The following is a 26,164-nucleotide window of genomic DNA, read 5'->3' as shown; positions in this document are numbered from 1 at the left end:
GGAGCACGTCATCTACACACATATTGTCACGCGCTAAGAGCTTGAAGGAACGTGCAAAGAAACGCGACTGTCAAAAATCTCAGAGACAAAGAAAGACGTCTCCGCTGGCACAGGTTGCTCGTCTTCGTCTTCCTCGTTCACTGGCACAGAACTGACCCACTGTTCACTGGCACAGAACACCAGGTGGCATTACTCCTCCTCCCAAGAGAGCATCGATCCGATGCTCAGACAAAAGTGTGCACAGCAGTGGGTCGAAGTAGGTAACATAAAGAAACATTAAACAAATTAATTTGTGCACGAGAGAAAATGCGTCTTGGACCCGGCAATCGGAAATAAACGGCATTCACTATTCACATGAATAGTTCACTGGCACAAGAAGAAAATTCGCATCACCGCGTAAAGTATGGTTTTAGGTGGACTACATGTACAGTCTCTGGGCGTGGTAACTTGCGCTGGGATGATGGTGAGCCTCCGTCTGGAACCACTTCGTAGTTCACGTCGCTCACACGTCTGAGTACTTTGTAAGGTCCAAAGTACTTCCTCAAGAGTTTCTCGCTGAGACTTCGCCGCCTTATGGGTGTCCAAACCCAAACTTGGTCTCCAGGTTCATAATTAACTTCTCGATGGTGGATGTTGTACCGCCGTGCATCCGCATACTGTTGAGTTCGGATGTGCACACGGGCCAGTTGACGTGCTTCCTCAGCGCGCTGAATGTACTCATTGAGGTTGGGGGCTAATTGGTGGAGCCTGTCGATGTCCTCATACGGAATAATAGCGTATAGCATAGTTCTAACATCTCGACCATAACCGAGCCGGAATGGCGTGAAGCGTGTAGTTTCCTGCGTTGCAGTGTTATAGGCAAATGTTACGTACGGCAGGATGCCGTCCCACGTTTTGTGCTGCATATCCACGTACATAGAGATCATGTCGGTTAGCGTTTTGTTTAGCCTTTCTGTTAAACCATAACTCTGAGGGTGATACGCAGTGGTCTTTCAATGGGTTGTGTAACTCAACCAGAAGATATCATCCAAGAGTTTCGCTGTGAATGATGTCCCTCGATCAGTGATGACATATGATGAGGCGCCATGCCGTAGCACAATTTGATGCATAAAAAAACTGGCAACTTCAGATGCGGTCCTTCGTGGCAACACCTTCGTCTCAGTGTAACGCGTCAAATAATTGGTTGTGACAATCCATTTGTTGTCAGAAGAAGACAAAGGAAACGGGCCTAGGAGGTCCATCCCCATTTGTTCAAACCGTGTACGTGGTGGATCGATTGGTTGTAGATGGCCTGCAGGCTTTAAATGTGGTGTCTTGCGACGCTGGCATTCACGGCATCCCTTTACGTAGCGTTTGACACATGCAGACATATTAGGCCAGTAGTAGAGTTGTCGCACCCGATCCATAGTTCTCGAGTAGCCGAGATGGCCAGATGTGGGCTCGTCGTGGCAAGCTAATAAGACGTCATCGCGGAGGGCTTCAGGCACGACGAGAGGATGAGATCTGTCACCAGCACCGGCAATCTTTTTGATACAAAGACGCCATTTCGTAGGCAAAATGATGGCAACGTTCGCGACATCAGACGAGGTATGGGCGTGGTGCCACCTTCTAAATGATCTATAATCATTCTTAGATCGGTGTCATTTCGTTGATGAGACATCAGATCTGGTCCGCTGACAGTTGCCACGAAGGCGCCGTCCTCTTCTGCGCTAGTACTGGTGGATTGAAGAGGTGCTCGTAATAGCGTGTCGGCGTCTTCGTGCTTTTTGCCTGACTTGTACACGATGGTGACATCAAATTCCTGAAGGCGCAGACTCTATCATGCTAATCTTCCTGAAGGGTCTTGTAGATTGGTCAACCAGCACAAAGCATGATAGTCAGTCACCACTTTAAATGGTCTTCCATAGAGATATGGCCTAAATTTGTAATTGCCCAAATGACCGCGAGACATTCTTTCTCTGATGTGGAATAGTTAGATTCTGCGCGAGACAGTGTGCGACTTGCGTAGGCTATTACCCGTTCAATGCCATCTTGTCTTTGTACCAAAATAGCTCCAAGACCAATATTGTTGGCATCAGTGCGTACTTCAGTGTCAGCATCTTCATCGAAGTGGCCGAACACTGGAGGGGAAGAGAGCCGGTGCTGTAGTTCCGCAAAGGCAGTCTGCTGTTCGTCAGCCCAGACAAATGGTGTGTCATCACGCGTGAGGCGTAATAGTGGCTCAGCAATGTTAGAGAAATTTTCAATAAAGCGCCGATAATACGCACACAGACCCAGAAATCCTCGAAGACTTTTCTTGTCAGTTGGAGGTGGAAAAGCGGTGACGGCAACAGTTTAGTCAGGATCAGGCCGAACACCAACGGCGCTCACGACGTGACCAAGAAATTTTAATTCTTCGTAGCCGAAATGACATTTCTCAGGCTTGAGTGTGAGATCGACCGATTTAATGGCTTCGAGCCCATTCCGAAGGCGACGAAGATGCTCGTCAAACGTTTCTGAAAACACGACATCATCGAGGCAGACGAGACAGCTTTTCCACTTGAGGTCTGCCAGGACGGTGTCCATCATTCGCTGGAATGTGGCTGGAGAGGAACAGAGGCCGAAAGGGAGCACTTTGAATTCATAAAGGCCATCGGCGTTACAAAAGCGGTCTTTTCCCGGTCGTGTTCATCGACCTCTATTTGCCAATAACCGCTCTTCAAGTCGACGTAAAAAAAATATTTACGCGCGTCGTAGCTTGTCCAGAGAATCGTCGACTCTGGGCAACGGGTACACGTCTTTCTTTGTGACATTGTTCAACTTCCTGTAGTCGACACAAAAGCGAAGCGTACCATCTTTTTTTTTTTTCACAAGAACGACTGGTGATGACCAAGAGCCGCGTGAAGGCTGTATCACGCCTTCCTGAAGCATTTCCTTAACCTGCGTTTGAATCGCGTGCCGTTCGGTTGGCGAAACACGATAAGGCTGCTGCCGTATGAGATGCGCGTCGTCGTAGGTGATTATACGGTGTTTCGTTATCGGTGTTTGACGTATCTTTGAAGAACGTGCAAAGCATGTGGGGAACTCCAGCAACAGCTCACTCAAACGCTGCTTGTTCGTTTCAGAAAGCGTTAGATTGATGTCGACGCTGCGGAAAGGCGCTTCAGCAGTGCCAATGGCCTCGGAAGCAAAACACTCGGTGACATTGGCGACTGGGTCGGCGTAGGCGATGACAGTTCCAGGAAATAGGTGCCGGTGCTCGTAGCTGAAGTTTGTGACAAAAACGTTGCAGTGATCATCACAAAGGTCGACAAGGCTTCTCGCTACGCAGACACCCTGAGACAGCAAAAGCGAGTAATTGCTTTCTACGACTGCTTCACTGTGCATCACTCCGTCCCACGCCACCTGAACCACAACAGTTGCATGGGGTGGTAACGTGACAGCGTCGTCGACGACTCCAAGATACACTCGGGAGTGGCTGGGGTTGGCGTAAGCTGTTGTGGCGTTTGTGGTCGCGAAAGTGACTAGAAGTCATCAAATGTCAATTATAGCACCACGCTCCCTGAGAAAATCCATGCCAATGACCAGGTCTCGAGAACACTGCCAGAGAACGCTCAAACTGGCAACAAATGTACAACCGCCGACTTGCAGTCTTGCCGTGCAGATATCGAGTGGTGTGACGATATGCCCGCCAGCTGTTCGAATTGGCGTTCGGTTCCAAGGCGTCGTTACTTTCTTGAGAAGGGCGGCCAGCTTTTCCCTAATTATGGAATAGTCCGCACCAGTGTCCACTAAAGCGCTGACTTCGCGATCATCTAGCAGAACAGGAATATCTAAGGAAACTCTTCCGCAATCAGCCGGTGGTGTCGTTGTCGATGTATCGTCGCTATCTTCAGTCCGTGTCGATAGGGGGTCTTGAGCATGACCAGTCTGAGCGGCCTTGCCCCTGAAGGTCGCAGAGGCTAGTTTTCCCGACGCGGGCTAGGTGACCGGCCCTGCGCCACGCCCGCATAGGTGCGATGATTCGGCGGGAACCGCCGCGGTGATAGAGAGAATGACTGGTGCCGAGATGTCGATCCGCGCTTCTGAGCAACGTAGTCAGCGATTTCCGGAGGCCGCTGGCCGTACCAAGGAGGTGGGGAGTTGGCCGAAAAACCACGAAGTCCTAGCTCTCGATAAGTGCACTGCCGGTAGATGTGCCCAGGTTCACCACAGTGATAGCAAAGGGGACGTCGATCGGAGGCGCGCCACACGTCTGATTTTCACGGAATCGGTCAGCGGTCACTGAGGTGCGGGCCCGCTTGGACTGCCTGAAGCATGGCTGGGGCTGTGGTATAAGGCGGAGTGAAATGTGGTGCAGGTGGGCGCAGAGTTTGATCTACCAGAAGCAGAGTCAAAGGTGATGCTGGCTGGAGCAGAGTTTGTGCATACGACATGCGAGGGAAGTCATTTAGGGGCCGCGGCTCTGTCTGACAGAACGCTTCTCGTAGTGCCTGCTGAATTTCATCTCGGACGATGCCGGACAAAGAACTGACATTGGGCGCCGAGGGTACAGATAACTTCTGCAGTTCTTCGCGAATTACAAAGCGTATGAGCTCTCGGAAGAAGTCGACGTGGGCCCCAAGACCACCCATGTAGTCCGTAGCAGAAGCAAAGTTCCCTTGTCGCTTGTACGTCTGGGTCCGTTGCCGAAGCGTGCTTTCAATCAGGATGGCTTCAGCAAGAAACTCTGACGTACTCGTGGGGGGGCTGCATACAAGACCACCGAACAACTGCTCCTTCACTCCACGCATCAGGTATCGCACTTTCTTCTCTTCCGGCATGTGAGGGTCGGCTCGTCAAAAAAGACGCGTCATGTCCTCAACATACATTGCTACGCCTTCATTTGGCATTTGCATACAGCACTGGAGTTCACGTTCAGCTCGCTCTCGGCGATCGGGACTTGCATACGTTTCGAGAAGCCGGCGTTTGAAGTACACCCATGACGTAAACACACCTGCCTGGTTTTCGTACCAAACACGTGCCCCGTCATTCAAACTGAAGTAGACATGTCGGAGCTTGTCTGTGTCATCCCACATGTTATGAGCGGCAACGAAGTCATAGTTCACTAGCTAATCTTCAACATCCTCATGGACAGCACCATGAAAGGGATTCGGCGTTCGTGGTTTGAACAGTGTATATTGCAATGATGTTGCGCTTTCCATACCGGCCGTGTTGGAGCCGCTTGGGACAGTGCTGCCTGGAATAGTTGGGGCCGTCATCTCTTGTGAGAGAAGTTCGAACTCAGGGTCCAGTCCACGGATCCTGCGGCTAGCACGGTGAACAGGAGTAACCACCGGTATGGGGCTGGAGCTTCTTGTACTGGGAGGGGTTCGGTGCATAGGGTACCCAGCACCTCCACCAGTTGTCACGCGCTAAGAGCTCGAAGGAACGTACAAAGGGACGCGACTGTCAAAAATCTCAGAGACAAAGAAGGACGTCTCTGCTGGAACGGGTTGCTCATCTTCGTCTTTCTCGTTCACCGGCACAAAACTGACCCACTGTTCACTGGAACAGAACACCAGGTGGCAATATTATGCAGCTTCTTGACACCAACTTTTTTCACACATTTCAACATGGATTCCGCAAGGGCCTCTCTTGTGAAACGCAACTTGCCATGTTCATCCATGACTTACATATCAACCTCGATACTAACAAACAGGTCGATGCCATTTTTCTTGATTATGCAAAAGCATTTGATAAGTTACCTCACCAACGGCTATTAGTTAAACTCTCACAGTTGAACCTGCATTTCGACATTTTCCATTGGATTGATGAATTCCTTACTAGCCGATCGCAGTCAGTACATGTCGATAATTCCATTTCCGGCCCCCTCCTTGTAACATCTGGCGTCCCGCAAGGTAGCGTCTTGGGTCCACTGCTGTTTCTTATTTATATTAATGACCTCCCTCTACATATTGCCTCTCAAATCCGAATGTTCGCTGACGATTGTGTCACCTACCGTCCAATCACTAACAATACGGATCACTCTCTCTTACAAGACGATCTTAACAATGTTCAAGATTAAAGCAACTAATGGTTGATGACCCTGAACCCCAACAAATGCAAGGTAATAAGTTTCACTCGTTGCCAACAGCCATTATACACACCCTACACTATTGCTAACACATCACTGGAAAGAGTAGGTATATATAAGTACCTCGGTATCACCCTTTCACATAACTTAAATTGGTCACCTCATAAAACACGCGAACCGAACCCTTGGATTCTTCAAACGCCATCTCCGCCATGCACACCGTCATGTAAAAATTCTAGCATATTAGTCACTCGTACTCCCGAAGCTAAAATACGCTTCTCCCATCTGGTTACCCCTTCAAACATACCTTATCAAAGCCCTAGAAGCCATTCAAAACCGCGCAGTAAGGTTCATTCAAGCATCATATTCATATTATACTAGCGTATCACAACTAAAAATTCAGTCTGGCTTAAACACGCTATCCTCCCAGCGCCGCATCAATTCATTAATTCTTTTTCCCAAGTTTTTCTACAGCTCACTTCATCATGCCCCATATATTCTGGCCCCGCCACCGCACACATCTCTGCGCACAGGGCATCACTTACAGGTTACTCGTCCCCGCAGCCACACTGCGACTTTTTCTGTATCTTTCTTTTGTCGATCATCAGCTGACTGGTACACGGCCTGCCCCGCTATATCGTTGAAACCATCTGCTCATCCTCATTTTCTGAAAAAATAAAGCTTGGTATGTCTCAATAAATGTGTTGTAGCAACTATCCTGTACGTGCATCGTATTCACTATCTTATAAATGTATGTAACCACTGTTTTGTATGTAGCCACTATTATATTAACCCCAACCCTTATTTAATACCTCCCTGCGAGGTCTTTAAGGAAAATAAAGTGAAGTGAAGTGAAAACAGCGCCAGCAATGTTCACGAGACTCATGAGAAAAGCTGTGGCTGGCATTTCGCACGTACATCATTACTTCGATGATGTTCTTATAGCCACAGACACATGGGAGACGCATCTTGCCACGCTTGAAAGTTTTTTCCGACAAGTACGGCGTGGACATCTCACAATCAAGCCATCCAAGAGTGAAGTTGGTTCAACGATGGTGAAGTTCTTGGGCCACATCGTGGGACATGGGGTCTTGCAGCCGCAGCTTGAAACGCTTGAAAAGATACAAGCTGCAAAAAGACCTCATACAAAGAAAGAAGTCCGTTCTTTTCTCGGTCTCACGGGGCACTACCGAGACTTCGTACCCAACTATTCCCATGTGTCTCATCCCTTAACAGAGCTCAATCGGAAGCGTGCTCGAAACAAGGTGATATAGAAACAACGTCCCCAGGAGGCATTTGACGAGCTTCAACGATTGCTGTCAACTGGTCCAATCTTGAGGTCTCCTGACTTGGAGAAGACATTTGTTCTGCATACAGACGCATCTTCTACCAGTGTAGGAGCCGTGCTTATGCAGAACTATGAAGGTGTTCTCCATCCCGTCGCCGACGCAAGCAGGAAGCTCCTTCCACGGGAGACATGGTACTAAACCGTAGAGCAAAAGTACTTGCACTCGTGTGGGCTGTCCAGAAATTCCACATTTATCTCTTCGGCAAGCAGTTTGTACTGCAGAGCGATCACCAGCCGCTGGCTTACATCAACTCGGCCAAGCACACAAATAGCCAAATTCTGCGTTGGAGTCTGACACTTATGGAATACGACTTCATTGTGGAATATATCAAAGGAAGTGACAACGTTGGAACTGACTACATGAGCCGAGTGTAGACTTGAAGCGTTACGTACATGTAGGCTTTTATTTCTTTCTGAACACTCTGTGAACTCCATGTAAACTCCGTGAACTGCGTGTGAACCAACCTGTGAATGCGTGTGAAAAAAAAAAACTGTTAGCATACGCACACTTTCCGCCTTTCAGGCTGTGAACGTTCTCTATCCTCATGCTTAGAAAAGTTGTTGAAGAGAAACTACTTTCTCAAGTGGAGGGTAAAATGTCACGTGTAAATATCGCAAACACGACGCAAACCACCGAGCACTGAGGGACAAAAAAGAAGAGCGCGGTGGCACAGTGGCACGAGGCCCGCTCGCAGTGTTCGGGCCAGTGCGTGCAATTCTGAGCTCGGACGAGCGAGGCGTTCTGCTGGGGGAGACGCGTGCGTGTGCACGGAGGACCACGGAGCCGGGCAAGGTCCAGGGTGGCCGAGGATCAAGGTGCCAGGGGAGTTGCTGGCTGAATAGAGGATCGCCGAGCGGTGCCAAGCCGTACCGAGCGACGTGCCAGACTCAGACGCGGGTCCCGAGCTCATGAGCTGTGCACTCGAGGGTACCTGGTGGTGCCCTGGCCAAGGCAAGGAACACCGGTGACAGCTGCCGCACCGCAGCTGTGGCGAGCAGCATTTCAGCATGGCACAGACGGTGCTGTGCTGGCCAGAACCCGCACATGAAACCGCTACGCCCGAGCAGTGATCAAGAGCTTGGAAACAAGGTCCGAGGTCGCCCTGGTCCAGGCATCTCCTAGATAACCCCACCGCTGCTCGAGAGTCGTGAGACCACGGGACTCTTCTTCCTCATGTGCCGGGGTGGTCGTCCCGACGGCGCCCACATCACTGGCTTTTCATATCCTTTCTGTTGTATACAAACGTTTGAACACGTCTTTCTGTCTGTTTCCTGCACCGCTGCACCGTAGTGGAAGTGCTCGAACCGTCCTAAATATCCCACAAAGATAGCGTGCACTCTTTTCATGCGCATTTAAGACGGGGAGTTTCTTTCTGTTTGAGCATTCGACAGCAGTTCTAACACGCGGGAGGATGTTATTGTATGTGCTCTCAAGGCGACAGAAATGGGCCGGTTCATTTGATCTCTGCTTCTGCAGCCCTCGCATGCTTTTACCTACTCGTAAAAGTTATGGTGCGCAGGGGATATTATCAATTTGAACTAGTTACGGAGCATGGCGGCGATGGCAAAACTCCACCTAAGAGTGTCCATATAATTGCTATCAGAATAATAACGCTTAGTAAGTGTTTTAAGTTAGCTGTACTTTTAGTTTCCCTTTTGTTTGATTTACGAGTTTCTTTTGCCAATTTTCCTACCGAATCTGCATATTACAAAGTCTTGTTTATAATGAGTTTTTTCGGGAATTTGTCAGTCTTGTTATATCAAGGTTTAAGTGTATCACCAAAATATCACGTCTACAAAAAAGTCAGCTTTGCCAAAAGGGCGAAGCAACGAATGCGATAGCAACATATTCGAATGTTTTATGAAGCAAGACTAGCAACCGACCTCACGTAACTCTATGGAACGCTGATGTAAAGGCGCGTTTACACTAGAGCGACGCGACACTGACACGACCTCGATGAAAACGCGAGGCAGACACAGACCATCAGCTGACAAGTCGCCTGCCGACAAAGTCGCCAGACCCCATGGTCACAGTAGGCCGCCGCCGATGACGAGGCCCCAAAAGATAGCATGTCCTCGTAGTGTAACATAAAAAAGTGCCAGCGTTACTAAAAAAAAAGCTAGTGCATATTGTTCCTAATACAGTGGACTAGCCGATAGTAATTTTTGTTAACTAGGTTTCTTTACATAAATTATTTAAACATCTCAGAACTACTGTTCTATTCATTGAAGCGTCAATGAGGCAGTTGTAATCAAGCTCGTGGGGCATCAAAATGCGCTATTTTCCGCGACGAATGAAGTATGTACCCAGTTTTTCTGAATAAGTGATCTGTGTCAAATGTTAAATGTACCACATGACAGCACTCCCAGCTGCATTGAAAAATAGCACCCCTGATGAATCTGGTTGAAATCGATTCCTTTGCCAATCACACATCCGAAAAGACAGTGAATACACTTGATTGTGATATAGAAGCATGAGCAAGCGACATGGCTTATCAGCTATTCATTTCTGTCAGTTATAGGTCACTTTTCTTACCCACCTCTCAAGACTTACTGATCCACTTGATAAGAATGGCTTTCGACAGCATAGTCAAAGCGCTGCTTGTACCACGGACGAAACCCGAAAGGCAACGAAACAGACGTAAAATATTTCGAAATTTCTGTTCGACAAAATGAAATTCATAGACAAAAGAAAAAATAATCGCAAAGGTATTCATCTTTCATTTTCCACGTGCACCGTCCCCGAAACAGAAGGTCGTGTTTGGTGTCAAACGAGCAGTTACAGCTGTTCGCTCTGCGTAGGTAGCGAATAGACAGTTTGTTTTTCTTTCACAATGGAGCCAGTCACTACAAAAGCAGGTTTACACAGTGAGCATAAAGTTTGAAGGTTGTGTCTCTTTTCCTGCTTTTCCCCTATTCTAATGAACAGAAGGTGAGCATGATCTTTGCCTTGGGAGCCACATATGGCAACACAATAAAGGCCCCAAAGATTTATCGCTCATGCAAGTGTGATAATAGACCTAAACTCTGTTAGTCTGCTTGAAATGCCGCCCGTAAGCATAAACTTCTCTGGTATCGTTTCTTTAATAGATAAAACGAAATTGTCGTCTTCTACTGGTACGGACGAAATAAATACCAAGCTCTTAAAAAACACAAAGCACATATCTGCCGAATTTTGCTATTGCTGTTCTCCCAATCCCTGTCCACAGGAATTCTGCCTTATGACTGGAAGTGTGGGAAGGTCATTCCAGTTCACAAATCAGGTAACAGAGACTGTCCACTAAATTACCGCCCCATATCGCTAACCAGTGTGTTGTGCAAACTCATGGAACATATCATATACTTTCAAATCATGCAGTTCCTTGACTCCAACCACTTTTTTAATCGCTCACAACATGGATTTCTAAAAGGCCTTTCATGCGAAACCCAATTAGCCCTTTTTCTTCAAGACCTGCATACTAATACTAACCTCGATACTAACCTACAAACAGATGCTATCTTTCTTGACTTGATGATTGATTTGTGGGGTTTAACGTCCCAAAACCACCATATGATTATGAGAGACGCCGTAGTGGAGGGCTCCGGAAATTTCGACTACCTGGGGTTCTTTAACGTGCACCCAAATCTGAGTACACGGGCCTACAACATTTCCGCCTCCATCGGAAATGCAGCCGCCGGAGCCGGGATTTGATCCCGCAACCTGCGGGTCAGCAGCCGAGTACCTTAGCCACTAGACCACCGCAGCGGGGCTATCTTTCTTGATTTCACCAAGGTGTTTCACAAAGTACCTAACAAGCGCCTACTAATGAAGCTTTCTCAACTTAATCTAACACCCGATGTTCTAAACTGGATTGCCCAATGTCCGACTAGCCGCTCCAATTTGTTTCCCTTAACAATGTACAGTCTAACTAGTTTCCTGTAACGTACGGCGTACCACAGGGGTCTGTCCTCGGTTCGCTGTTATTCCTAATATATATCAATGACTTCCCTAACAAATTACCATGCAATATTTGCTTGTTCGCTGATGACTGTGTTATCTACAGAAAAATTAATAGCCCTAATTAATGACCTCAAGTATGTGTTAGACTGGTGTAACCACTGGCTAATGACCTTTAATCTTAAAAAATGTAAATTAGTTTCCTTCGACTGCCGCGAAAACCCACTCCTATTTTCCTATGAAATCGCTAACATACCTGTCGAAACCAGTGACTCTTATAAATACCTTGGTAAAACTCTAACCCCTGATCTTTCCTGGCGCATGCATATTACTAGCATCATTTCATCGGCTAACCGGTCATTAGAATTTTTATAACGCCACCTGCGTCACTCACCCTATCACGTAAGACTTTTGGCTTACCAATCACTAATACGACCCAAACTAGAGTACGCATCACCCATTTGGAGCCCTCACCAAGTTTACTTAATAAGCACCACCGAAGCAAGGCAAAATCGTGCTGCGCGTTTCATTTATTCTTCCTATTCATATGATATCAGTGTGTCATCCCTTAAAAATGAATCTGGGCTGACCACTCTTTCGTCTCGCCGCAGAATCACTACACTATCACTTTACCACAAGCTTTATCACAGTTCTTTCAGCCAACCTCTTTACATTGCTCCCGACACGCGCGTTTCCCCCATACGGGCCATCCACTTCAAGTCTCCCAACCCCGTTCTAGCACCACTACCTTTTTCTGCATCATTTTTCTGTCACGCAGCTACATAATGGAATGGCCTTTCCCGCGACATTGTTTCTATCACTTGTCCATCACATTTTGCTCAAAGTGTATCTATGTACCTGTCTCGATAATAAACTGTGGCATTAGTTACATCTCTGTACAACTCACCCCATATGTAACACCCCCTTGAGGGGTCTTTAAGGTAATAAAGTGAAGTGAAGTGAAGCATCAACAATCATGAGAAATTATGAAAACCTGCGAGAAACTGGCTGTTTCACAAAACAGCAGCTGAGAACTCCTTGAGTAACAAACTACTTGCCGATGTTCTGGCATTTATGACAGCAAACCCTCAAGCTAACATGCGAGACGAGGCCGCCAGGCACCCGTTTCTATGTCGTCAGTTTGGCAAATATTAAATAACTCGGATTTGTGTTCATTTGGCTGCGCAAAGTGATAAAGAAGTGTGCTTTGTGAGTAGTTCAAGAAGAGAAACACTCCTTGGGTGGGGTAGTTTTTTGTGGGGGTGACACTTTTTGTCATGACTGCACCTGCGCGTTTCGCTGTTCTCGTGCAATGAATTTTTCTAAATCTGCAGTTGTAAATTGAGCGTCTTTCCTTTCAAGTGCTTCTTTCCTGCTACCTTGTGCGCTCATATATTTTCACATTATGTCTACAGAGCTGTCTTGTTAAGCAGCTAAAAGAATTTCTAATAAATTTTTTGGAAGTAAACTTAGTATACTTTGACCAAGGTAGACAGAATTTTCAAGCTAACAACAAACATTTTATTAAAATGAAATTGGCCACATTTAAAAACATGTTCAAGTAGACCTTTTTCTGCATAGGCATTTCCTACTACACTATAGGGGCTTATAAGAACAAATTTATGAATGTATACAAGTATCTTAAGGTACGATTTGCAAATATCATATAGAATACAATTTTTGAGGTAGTATCTTGTATCCTATTGCGATACGAATTTGAAGTATCTTTGCCCAGCCCTGGTTTTAACGTACAGAAGAGGCATCACTTCAGATGACTTCTAGTCCAGCTCAGTGAACAAGGAACCTGTACGTGCTTTCAAAAACCTCAGATCATTATCGGACTTGGTCAGTGACCGTGTTTCATCTCATTCAATGCCTCACCAGACGAACTTTCGTTTAACTCTTGATAAGAGGATTCATACATCTGTAATGCATTGACAGTTGTATTTATGTGCATGATCTAGTCTTCGCTTTTTTATAATGTTTACTACTACATTAGGAATTAATGTACGAAATGTATGCCCAGAAAGTAAATGGCTACAACTAGAACTTGTTAGTGATGAAAACTGCATAGCACATGCACTATAAATAATGGGTGTGGCCTAGAAGAGACACTCACAAGCCTTTGGGCAGAAGCTGGTTGACCAACACGGGAAGGCACTCCTTCTGCAGAGAGTCCCAGATGGCTGTTGCATTGGATGCTGCATAGTAGTTGAACAGCACCTTGACAGCCAGGTCAAAATGGAGCTCATCTGCTTTCATGGTTGCAGCAGGCGAAAACTCTGCACCACACGCAACTTGAATGCAGCAGAGGCATCATTTCAATAATCCACGCTTCCTAGAGAAAGTACCCATCAAACCATCTGCTTCTCGTCCACAATGTTGAGTATTAAAACTGCATTCCTGTTGAAGAGGCCATGACACAAAATTTTTTAGCTTTACATAGGCATTTTGTCATAAGCATTAATGCTGTAAGATGCAAGAAATATAGCCAATATGGTTAGACATCATTTGAATTTCCATTGCAGCAGCAATTATACGGACACTCCAGATGCAGTTTTGCGAGCGGCGCTGCCGCAAGGTTCTGTATCAAGTGCCAAGGCAGTAATATGACCTGGTGAAGAGTATGTTATATACGTGAGTGAAGGCCAAAGATCGTGGCTCAGGCAGAGTGGAAATGTACCAGCCATGTCCATTGTGTCAAAGGCTCATAGATGAGATCCCGGAAGGGCTGTGTGACTCTGGTGAGAGTTACATACTTTCAAGAGCAAAATCTGGTTGAACAAGTTAAATCTTGGCAGGATTTACGACACAGCTCATAGGCTTGTACGTGCTGTGCTCAGTTTGAATTGTAGGTTACTTTGCTCACTTCCCTTCCTTCAAAATCTTCTTGAGTTACGCCACGATGGATGACATTCCAATTTGTTGCTATTGCATTCATCACTTGGCCCTCACATTAAAGCTGTGGCTTGTTTCACATCAATAAATGATTTATTAGACTGATGGTGCCGTTTGGTAAGGAAATATAGCAATGTACCAAGAGAGGGTTCCCTGTGGTAATAGAAGTTGATTACAGAATGATCGAAACGTGTTCTTGGGCTGAGTAGTATTGAAAACTGGGCAAGTTGGTAACGATTCATTCTAAGATGTAAACAGCGCGAGAAATGAAGACAGAAGGCAGTGCTCATCTTGTCTTTCTATTTCTCTGTCCTTGCAGTGCTCGTTCTGTATCTATTTCTCTGTCTTTGTTTTTCGCACTGTTTACCTGTTACAATGAGCGTTCTAGGGCTAGTTGAAAAATGGCCTAATATATATATATATATATATATATATATATATATATATATATATATTTCTTGAAAGTCTTCCTGGATTCCGGTCGAGTTATAAGTCACCAGAAGAAGTGAACGAGCAAACGAAAAACGATGCTTTATTGCCAACGTTACGGCCGGGAACCGGCCTTCGTCAGGGCATACGTGACCACGTTTTCCTGACGTATGCCCTGACGAAGGCCGGTCCCCGGCCGTAACGTTGGCAATAAAGCATCGTTTTTCGTTTGCTCGTTCGCTTCTTTTGGTGACACATATATATATATATATATATATATATATATATATATATATATATATATATATATATATATATATATATATATAGGGGAAAGAAGTGTATGCCTAAGGGCTCGTTTTTCCGTGTTTTGACACAATATTAATGAGATCTAACAGACAGTAATGCCAAGGAATTTATACGGGAAGTTATTAGAACAAATGGAATGTCAATAAGAAGAAAGAAAAGTGGGTGAAAAAATAACCAGCCCTGAGCAGGTTATATATATACAGAAAAGCTATAAGAAGTTGACTAGAGTATAAAGTTGGGCATGTTGGTAAGAAATAATTACTCGACGTAGCGCTAATAGGAAATATCGTTTAATGATATTTCTGCTTTTCCTAATCACAGGAAAAAACAGAAATGAAGTGACAAGGGAGATTATTGAAGCAGAAAAGATTAGTAGATTAGGGCTGAACTGCGTCAGCACTTCTTCTCTCGGTCTTTGTGAAAAAGAATTGTCGTTTTTGAGATCATAAGTTTTTAGCGCATGGCAATGGAGGGTTTTTCATCTGTTTGTCTGTTGTATTCGAATTTCGTGAGCATATATATGTACGCTCCTCGAAATAAAATTTTGTTGGAAGTAAGCGCTCCCGTCTGTCCCTTCCCTTGTCCTATGATTCTAAACGCGCTACGTCGAGTAACTATAAGAAGTATCACACTGGCTCTGATAGTGTAGAAAGAAGCGTAATTCACACAAAACGAACATTTCAACACAGTGTAGTCCGACGTTTCGGCCGTGGGACCGGCCTTCGTCTGGGAATACAGAGCATAGAGATCACGTACCTATACATGTCAATGATCGAGGCCCCCCAAAACCATTCTCGAACCTGGTTTTTGCTCAAGTCATGATCGTAAACTCCGGCAATCATACCCGATATTCAAGTTTAATACTTTAGGAGATGGTATCAATGAGGATGCAGGCACTTTGACGTGTTTTCCTTCTACGTAAGTTATCTTGGTCAACACCACAACAAGCGTACGCTAGCCTGCTTGTTTATCACAGCCGAGTATTTTGACAGTGGAACTTTTCTTTTGAGAGTGAGATCTGCTGAGAATGTATACAAATGAAAAAAAAAGCGATCTGTTTATATATATTGTTATTACTTGTCATCTGCAATGCGTATATTTTACATACCAACTATCTTTGTAAGAAAACTATGCCAATTGTAATGCTGCGATTTAAACGTGTATCCCGTATGAAGCCGTAACACTTGCCAATGACTAACACAGGGTGATATCACACGTGCTGTACAGATATAATTTTTATCACTGAGAACTCTTTTTGTCTGATACACAATATCCTAGTTCGTTGTACTAGGGGACGTGTTTTGGGGGCTTCGATCACTGACATATATGTACGTGATTACTGTATTCTGTATTCCGAGACGCACAGCCGAAACGTCGGACTAAACTGTGCTGGAATGTTCGTTGTGCGTAAATTACAAGTGTGTGTGTGTATATATATATATATATATATATAGGAGGATCTAAGCGAGATCCTTTCGCTTAGATCCTCCGAAGAAGACTGGTCTACCAGCCAAAACTGTTAGGATTAAATAAATTATTGTTTTGTTTCCTATACTGCACTATTCTTAAAGTTTATAATAATAATAACACACACACACACACACACACACACACAGTGAAGAAGGAGATGCAAGTACGAAGTGATTTTATTGACGTTCCCGCCACGGGTTCGGCCTTCATCAGAATGATGCTGATGACGGCCGGACTTGCGGCCGAAATGTCAATAAAATTACTTTGTACATGCGTCTTTTTAATTTTGCCCAGACCAAGCATCACATTTTTTGGTAAATATATATATATTATTTCGCTTAAATCCTCCGAAGAACGCTGGCCCACCAGCCGAAACTGTTAGGATTAAATAAATAAATTATTGTTTTGTTTTCTATACTGCACTATTCTCGAAGTTTATAATTTTTATTATGGTAGCCAGAAAAAACTCTGATCATCTATTTCATCTACATTATCATATATATATATACATATAGAGAGAGAGAGAGAGAAGAAACACAACTTAGCGATTGTCTTAATTTATTGATTGATTTGTGGGGTTTAACGTCCCAAAACCACCATATGATTATGAGAGACGCCGTAGTGGAGAGCTCCGAAAATTTCGACCACCTGGGGTTCTTTAACGTGCGCCCAAATCTGAGCACACGGGCCTACAACATTTCCGCCTCCATCGGAAATGCAGCCGCCGCAGCCGGGAATTGAACCCGCGACCTGCGGGCCAGCAGCCGAGTACCTTAGCCACTAGACCACCACGGCGGGGCTGTCTTAATTTTATTACCAACAGTTTCCACCGGTGGACCGGTCTTCGTCAGGGTTCGCGAACAAGTGACGTATGTAATACTAATGAAATAAATAGCGCTGGTGATTTAAAACTTTTCATTTTGGTCGATGCTATTTCATTTCATTTGCATTTCAGAGCAGTACTGTAGTATAGCTGCCTCAGTACTTTCGTAGTTTCGAGGTAATGATTACAAACAGCATTTTTATGCATTGTCATATTTTGCAACAGCTTGAAAAACGCTGTTTGATCGGCAAGCTTGCATGCAATCTAGATTAAATATTCTGTGCTAGCAGTCTGCTACCAAAATTAGCTTTTAAGCGACCACTAAAGTTGCATGCAAGAGCAAAAAGTAACTTTTTAACAATGTACCTGAACTTATCTTTAGCATAGACGCACGATGACTGCGTGCTTATAGGTAACGTGTCTCTAATAATTAACGACATGCCAACACAATCGATGTTATGATCCAAACGACTGAAATCGCACGCTGCGCCAGGCAGACGAGTGCCACTCCACTCATGGGGAAAAGATTACCACCTTGCAGCGCCTTGGGGAGGCAACACTGACATTCTTCAGTTGACAGCCCTCCACGACTATACTTGTTCACGATTACCACATTCATTTTCCCTTTATCCATCACTCGAGCAATTGTTCACCTTTATCAATAGTATTAGGGAATATGAGGTTTTTTACTGTTAACATGATAGATTCAATTTGTCGGGTAGCTGGTTTAACATACCTTACGTGTAATATATCAACAGCACTTCTTCTGCTCTATGCTTGCCTCTGTCATCCTCGTCTTTTCTGCTGTTTCCCTAAGATATGAAACTGATAGCCCTTTAATCTGCGATGCATTAAACGATACTTCATATCCCGAGTTTGAAACTGGGTTCTTCCCAGCTGCCTTGAAGAAAGCCAAAATTAGTCCAGGCTTGAAAAAAAAAAAAAAAGGCAACAGGCATTTATTCTTTGATAACCAGCCCATAGCAACTCTTTTATACTTCAGTAATATTACAAAAAAGCTGTTAGCGAGACATTAGGAAGTTACCTAGACAAGTATCACATTCTTTCTACAGAACAGTTTCATTTCAGGCCCGTATGACTGAACTAGCCCTTATATCACTAACCGACAAATATTAAGTCTGCCACTGACAGCAGTAATGTTGTTGCTAGTGATTTTTTATTATCTTTCAAAAGCATTTGATTCTACTCCACATTGAATTTTATTTCAAAAGCTAGAGTCAATCAGTGTACCTGTCTTACGATTAGAACTACATAATTCATAACTATTCGCATGATTGAGAAAAGTTGATCTCTGGAGAACACCGATGTTGATTGTTTTAAGGTTTATTCTATTCCTAATTTATATTAATAGTCTTCCTCAAAGTTCCCCTGCATACTCTGCCAACAATACCACTACGGATAAAGTGACTGACTCAATCCATGTTTTTCAAATTAAATGAATACACTTGAATCCTTTTATAAGAGACACTCATATAGGAGACAAATGATGATTGACATGTGGGGTTTAACGCCCCTAACGCCGTAGTGGAGGGCTCCGGAAATTTAAACCACCTGGGGTTTTTTAACGTGCACCCAAATCTGAGCACACGGACCTACAGCATATCCCCCTCCATTGAAAATGCAGCCGCCACAGCCTGAATTTGATCCTGCCACCTGCAGGTCAGCAGCCGAGTACCTTAACCACTAGACCACAGCGGCGGGGTGAAGACACAAATGGGTATAAGAGACACCAGTGTGCCTACAGTGAAATACAAGGTGATAAGAAAATGAATACCTGGTTCATTGCTTATAAGAGACATCTGATATAAAAGAAAAAAATTCCTGCCCGAAGCACACCTCTTATAAAGGGGTTCAACTGTACTGTCAAGTGGTTTGATATGAATAAATTGAATATCATAAATTAAATAAGTGATTCTATATATATACACTAAATATAAATGCTAGAAAGTCTAATTTCATTGCATCTTCATCACATATTAATCGAATTATATCCAAGAATCTTTATGTAGACATTAGGGATACTCAAAGTCACGTTACAGTAGACAAGCAATAATTGCAACTCTGATAATTCATACTTTCGGTTAATTCAAACAAAAGTTGTTTTTTGTTGGCCTTCTATTCTTTCAATGTATTCATTTCTAACTCTTATCTCAAACTCCATCATTCGGTTAATTCATACTTTTTGCAGTTTCATACCAGGAAATATCAGCTACTTTCCCACTACTATTTAAAAACTTGCATGCTTATACATTTCTAACAGTCTATAAATGAAAAATAAACACCCTACGCCTTTAAGAAAAAAGGCTTTGCTAGTTAACGAAGATTTGAAATGAAGCACACACGTGGTAAACAGTGATGTTCAACTAGTGTAGAGAGCTTTGTGCTTAAGGCACACATAGAAAAGAAGTAGTCGGCAATTGACAATTTCTTTAAAAGGTCTGACGAGCAGTGTAGTGACACGTATCCCAAAGGAGTACGGCCACTAGCCTGGGTCCGGTCTTAGCGAGCTGCAGGGAACGCGTTAACCGTCGCCGTGGTAAGAACACGATGCTGCGCAAGGTCGCAACACTTTATTGTCTGTGGCAAAACCAAAACGCAGCACAGCCCATTGCAAAGGCGCAGCGGGAAAGCAAATGGGCTTATCCATGCCAAGGGCGAGAAGTACTACACAGGGTGCAACGAGCACGTCTCCGTGGTAAAAGTGATTCACGAAGACACAGAGACCAAGGCCCGGTTGCTCGAGCAAGGGCAAAGGCGCTCGAAAGGAGGCGGGTCAGCGTAGCTTGGGCATGCGCTAAGACACCGTACTGCCTTTCAGCCGAGCGTACGCAAAGGGGCAACAAAAGGTGAGCGTTAGCCTCTGGCGCGAGGACCCGTCAGCGAAGTCCGACGAGCCCCGAACAGCGGGAGTCAAGGAACGGAAAAGGAATGTGTGCTCACCATAAGCTGTCCCGGAAAATCTCTGACTCACTCCCGACGCATGCGCGCAAAACCTCTCGGGAGACCACGCGCGGTGCCACAGTCGACATTCGCTACTGGGTGAGAGGGGTTAAACGTCATTCCTCGCTCCCCCAGCACAGCAGACAGCGAAGGAGAGGAGTCATGTCGGGACATGAGAACGGCAGAAAAGGCGGCAAAGCCCGCGCAAAAGCAGCGGAACTGAATTCAGGAACAGCGCAACCTACAAGTAGTTACTTCGTAACTTTGGAAGCGAAAAAACAAGGACAGAAAAGAGCGCTGACTTTCAACAAAGATTTAATATCGGAGTGATGTACATATATAGGCGAAAAATGAGAAAAATGGGCATGCGTAGAAGGGTGCAGGAACAACAACGGCGATACACTGTCAGCAAAACTCTAGTCTCTTGTTGAAAGGGCTGAGAAAACAAATGCATACGTAACTTAAAAAAGATCAAGATACGCAATCTCCTTTTTCAACAATGCAACCGATGGGCAGCTTACACATTTACCGTCAAACTTGTTTATTTGATAAGCTTCAATTATCTCACGCGTGGCCTGCGAGTTGTGCTTGCTTAATACCTCGCAACGCTCAAAAACTGGCACGCAGCCGCAGTCTCTGCAGTGGATTCCGAGGTGTCCTTGAACTGCGTAGTGAACATTGTTATTGTGCTCTCTTAAACGGTCATTAAGGCACCTTCCGGTTTGCCCTATGTATACCATTCCGCACGAAAGCGGAATGAGATATACGACACCAATGACACAAGGTACAAAGCGCGTTCTGTGTTTCACAGTGCATCTTCCTTTAATAGCAGCTGGATTATTCACCAGCTTACAAAGCTTTGTAAGCTTTTCTGGGGCGGAAAAAATAACAGTGACACCAGCGCGTTTACCGATTTTTTTCAGCCGATGCGACACGTTATGCAGATACGGAACTGCAACATATTTCATAGGAACAGACGCGCTTTGAGGCTGAGATCGCCCTCCTTGATATTTAATTTGCTTCAAAAGTTTTTCCGCAACAGCAGAAATCAGGGCGCTCGAGTAACCGGCGCTTAAAATGCGCTCTATCTGTGCTTTAAAACAGCATTGCATCGAGTGCGGGCATGACCTCTTGAGAGCGTTTACCAGGCAACCTTTAATGATACCCCTTTTCACTAATTTTGAATGAGCTGAGTGGAATGGTAAAAGCGGTTTACCACTTCTCGGTGAAAACAGCCAGCACAAATGAGTACTTCTAAGACAGAGTGTTAGGCCTAAAAACCTAATCAAATTTCCAGACGGTAACTCATGCGTAAGTTCAAGAGGAAACAAGTGCTTCTTAAACAAATCTAGAAGACTATGTACAACTCCAAAAACAGTATCCAAACAATCAATAAATACAATGAAATCATCAACAAACCTACAGACCTTCACAACGAGAGACAAGTCGAGATCTTTTTGAATGTGGCGATCCTTATGCGCGAGATAGATGTCACTCAGGACTGGTGCCAAACAGGAACCGTTTCAAACGCCGCTTTTTTGAATAAAATGTTGCTCATTCCAAGATGCAACCGTTGACTTTAAATAAAATGAAAGCAATTCCAGAAAACCTTGGACTGGCATACCTGACGCATTCTGGAAGTTTATCGACCCAAACGAATCAATGCATTCTTCTAAACACTGGAGCAGTTCGTTATGTGGAAGTGAATTCAGTTATGTCCTACCAACTTGCCCAAGCTTCCACGCTTCATAACTTCATTTCTAGTACAACGGGCCCTTTTTCTTGCTCCTTTGTTCCTCCCAGTGTTTTAATAGGTCGCATCGCCATGGCTGTTTGCAAAGCTAGGTCCTTCACCTACTGCATTCGTGTCAAGGTCTTGCCTGCAGAGGTGGCGTTCCTTTGTGCTGGCTTCACTCCTTCGCTTGGACATGGTGCTCGCATTTGCAAGATTTTGCGTTCAGAATGGCTGCGCCAGGCTCGCCTTTGCCGCGAGAGCCTTTATCTGCAGCTAAAACGTTAAGAAAGGCCCTCTACTGCCAAGAAGAAATGGCGTGAGTTCTCTGCCTTGGCTGACAGCACGACGGAATTTATGTGGCAACACACACTCCTCAGCCTACAAGCTGTCCTTTCAATGAAGCCAGTCTTGCCGAAGAACCGGGTACACATCGTTGGTGATGTTGAACTTCCTGAGAAAGTGCATGATGTCTTGGGACTTGGACCAAAGTTTGCTGTTGAACCTCGAAAAACGCCACAAGAGCTACTGACACTCATACGACAAGTTGCTCGACGCACCCCGGCCTATATATGTACATCACTCTGATATTAAATCTTTGTTGAAAGTCAGCGCTCTTTCCTGACCTTGTTTTTTCGCTTCCGTAGTTACGAAGTAACTACTTGTAGGTTGCACTGTTCCTGAATTCAGTTATGTCCTACCAACTTGCCCAAGCTTCCACGCTTCAAAAGCAGCGGGCTAGCCTCCATTTCCACAGCAGTAAATGGCTGATAAACTTCTGGCTCTTACACCTCTGATTTCTGTTCATTGCGTGCTGTTAAGAGTTTATAAAGATGCTCTAAAAATTTCAAAATTTGATAAAAGCAATGCGTAATCATAAAGTAAGTACGGTGTCACCTCATCATCATCATCATCAGCCTGACTACATCCGCTGTAGGACAAAGGCCTCCCTCATGTTCCGCCAGTCAGCTTGGTCCTGTGCTCACTGCTGCCAATTTATACCCGCAAACTTCTTAGTCTCATCTACCTACCTAACCTTCTGTCTCCCCCTAACCCCCTTGCCTTCTCTGGAAATCCAGTTGGGCAGTTACAATCAATGACCAGTGGTTATTCTGTTTACGCACTACATGCCCGGCCCATGTCCATTGCCTTTTCTTGAGTTCACCTATGATATCCTTAACCACCGTTTGTTCTCTAATCCACTCTGCTCTCTTCTTGTCTCTTAAGGTTAAACCTACCATTTTCCTTCCCATTGCTTGCTGTGTCGTCCTCAATTTAAGCTGGACCCTCTTTGTAAGTCTTTAGGTTTCTGCTCCGTAGCTAAGTACCGGCAAGATACGGCTGTTATATATCTTCCTCGCGAGGGATAGTGGCAATCTACCTGTCATGATTTGAGAGTGCTTGCCAAATGTGCTCCACCCCATTCTTTTTCTCCTAGTTACTTCATTCTCGTGGTTCGGCTCCGCGGTTATTACCAGTCCTAAGCAGACATAGTCTTCTACAACTTTAAGTGCCCTATTACCTATCTCGAAGCGCTGCTCTCTTCCGAGGTTGTTGTACATTACTTTCGTTTTCTGCAGACTAATTTTAAGGCCAACCTTTCTGCTCTCCTTGTCTAACTCCATAATCATGAGTTGCAATACATCCCCAGAGTTACTCAGCAATTCAATGTCATCGGCGAAGTGCAGGTTACTAAGGTACTCTCCATTAACTCTTATGCCTAACTATTCCCATTCTAGGCCTCTGAAAACCTCCTGTAAGCACACGGTAAATAGCATTGGAAAGATTTTATCCTTCTGCCTTACATCCTTCTTGATTGGTATTCTGTTACTTTCTTTATCAATCACTATGATAGCACTTGATCCCCTGTAGATTTCTTCTAGGATGTTTATATATGCTTCGTCGACGCTCTGATTCCGCAGTGTCTGCGTGACTGCTGATATTTCTACTGAATCAAACGCCTTCTCCTAATCTATGAAGGCTATGTATAGTGGTTGGCTATACTCTGAGCATTTCTCTATTACTTGATTGATAGTATGAATGTAAACCGCACGTGAAATTGATAGTTGAATAGCCTGTTCGAAATCCTCCTAGTTCCTTTGGTTGATTAAATTCTACTGTTGTCTCAATTCTGTTAGCAATTACCTTTGTACATAGCTTGTATACTACAGAGAGCAAGCTGATTGGCCTGTAATTCTTCAAGTCCTAGTCATCTCCTTTTTTTTTGTATTAGGATGATGTTAGCATTCTTCAACAATTCTGGCACTCTTCCCATCGGGAGACACCTCGCAAACTGAGTGGCTAGTTTTTTTTAACAAAACCTGTCCTCCATCTTTCACCAGATCTGCTGTTACTTTATCCTCACCAGCAGCTTTGCCTCTTTGCATGCTCTCCAAAGCTTTTCTGACTTCTTCTGTCATTACTGACGGGGTGTCATCTGGGTTACTAGTAGTTCTTTCAGTATTAAAGTCGTGGTTGTTCCGGCTACTGTACAGATCTCTTTAAAACTCCTCCTCTATTTTAACTATCCTATCCATATTGGTAGTTATTTTGCCTTCCTTGTCCCTTAATGCATACATCCGATTTTTGCCTATCTCACGTTTCCTCTTGACTATTTTCATTCTTCGTTCCTTCTTCAGAGCATATTCAATTCTCTCCATGTTATACCTTCTTACATGGGATACCTTATGCTTATTATTCAAATTCGAAAGCTCTACCAACTCTATTTGGTCTATTGCACTTGAGGCTTTCATGCTTTGACGCTTCTTAATGAGATTCTTCATTTCCTGGGACAGCCTGACAGTGTCGTGTCTAACTGCCGTACCTCCAACGTCCACTGCGCACTCTGTAATGATACTCGTCAGATTATCACTCATTGTGTCAACGCTAAGGCTGGTTTCCTCGATGAGAGCTAAGTACCTGTCCTGAAGTGAGACTATGAATTCGTGTACTTTCCCTCTCAGTGCTAGCTCATTGATTGGCTTCTTGCTTATCAGTTTCTGTCGTTCCTTTTTCAAGTTTAGGCGAATGCGAGACAGTACCATTCTATGGTCACTGCATTGTACCTCGCCAAACACTTTCACATCCTGCACGATGCCTGGGTGTGCACTCAGTGTAAAGTCTATTCCGTTCTTAGTTTCGCCATTAGGGCTCCTCCATGTCCACTTACGATTCCCTCGTTTTTGGTAGAAGGTATTCAAGATCTGTAAATTATTGCATTCTGCAAGTTCTACTGGTAGTTCCCATCTGGCATTTCTAGTACCGATGCCGTAATCTCCTACTGCCTGGTCTCCAGCCTGCTTCTTCCCTACCTTGGCATAGAAGTCTCCCATCAGTATAGTATACTGTTTTTACCTTACTCATTACCAATTCTAGGTCTTCATAGAAGCTTTCAACTGATGCGTCATCATGGCTGGATGTAGGAGCGTATGCCTGTATCATGTTCATCTTGTACCTCTTATTGAGTTTAATTACGATACCTACCACCCTTTCATTAATGCTATAGTATTCTATGTTGCCAGCAATGTTTCTGTGAATAAGGAACCCTATTCCCAGTTTTCTCCTGTCAGCCAAGCCCCGATAGCAAAAGCAAGCCCATGCTATAGCACTGTATAGGCCTCATCTGTCTTCCTAACCTCACTGAGCCCTATTACATCCCATTTGACACCCTCTAGCTGCTCGAATAGTACAGCTAGACTTGCCTCACTGGATAAGTTTCTAGCGTTAAATGTTGCCAAGTTCAGGTTACAATGGCAGCCTGTCCGGATCCAGAGATTCTTAGCACCCTCTGCTGCGTAGCAGATCTGACCGCCGCCGTGGTCAGTTGCTTTGCAGCCGCTAGGGACTGAGGGCCATGAGGTAATTGGCATATCCATGTGGGAGGTAGTGGCCAGATACTGCGCCAGGGTGGCCAATCCTTCTGCTGTGAGGGAGTGCGTTCCCGGCGGTGGTTGCCGGTGAGGCCGCACCTCAGGCCTCTTAATTCAGTTCCATCACCACGCAGTTTTTTTTTTACCCGGTTCAAAACTGCACGGCACCCGGATTCGAACCACGGACCTCTTGCATGCGAGGCTTATGCTCTAACCACTACACCATCACTGCACATGCACAGTCATACATCAGAACTTCTGATAATTCAAACTTCTTGATAATTGAAAAAAAATTCACAGGCCCCTTCATTGACCGCCGCCGTGGTCAGTTGC

At 44.8% G+C, this 26,164-nt stretch overlaps 1 protein-coding gene across 8 annotated transcripts in view; it reads right to left on the bottom strand.

Moving 5' to 3' along the window:
* The window catches only part of Pink1 (PTEN-induced putative kinase 1), a 446,363-nt gene that overhangs the window by 266,597 nt on the left and 153,602 nt on the right, over positions 1–26,164 (bottom strand). For 7 of the 8 annotated variants that reach the window (XR_012893957.1, XR_012893956.1, XM_075887744.1 and 4 more), the window contains one exon: positions 13,460–13,622. Coding sequence is in view for 6 of the 8 variants with exons in the window: in XM_075887744.1 (XP_075743859.1) it covers positions 13,460–13,622 (163 nt within the window). In the remaining 2 variants the exon portion in view is untranslated. The remainder of the gene's footprint in view (positions 1–13,459; positions 13,623–26,164) is intronic. The other variant, XM_037419269.2, reaches the window with a different exon arrangement.

This window comes from Rhipicephalus microplus, chromosome 3 (genome assembly GCF_043290135.1).
Source record: "Rhipicephalus microplus isolate Deutch F79 chromosome 3, USDA_Rmic, whole genome shotgun sequence".
Classification (NCBI taxonomy): Eukaryota; Metazoa; Arthropoda; class Arachnida; order Ixodida; family Ixodidae; genus Rhipicephalus; species Rhipicephalus microplus.
The sequence above is the reverse complement of the archived record's forward strand: the minus strand, read 5'-3'. Positions and strand labels throughout refer to the sequence as shown.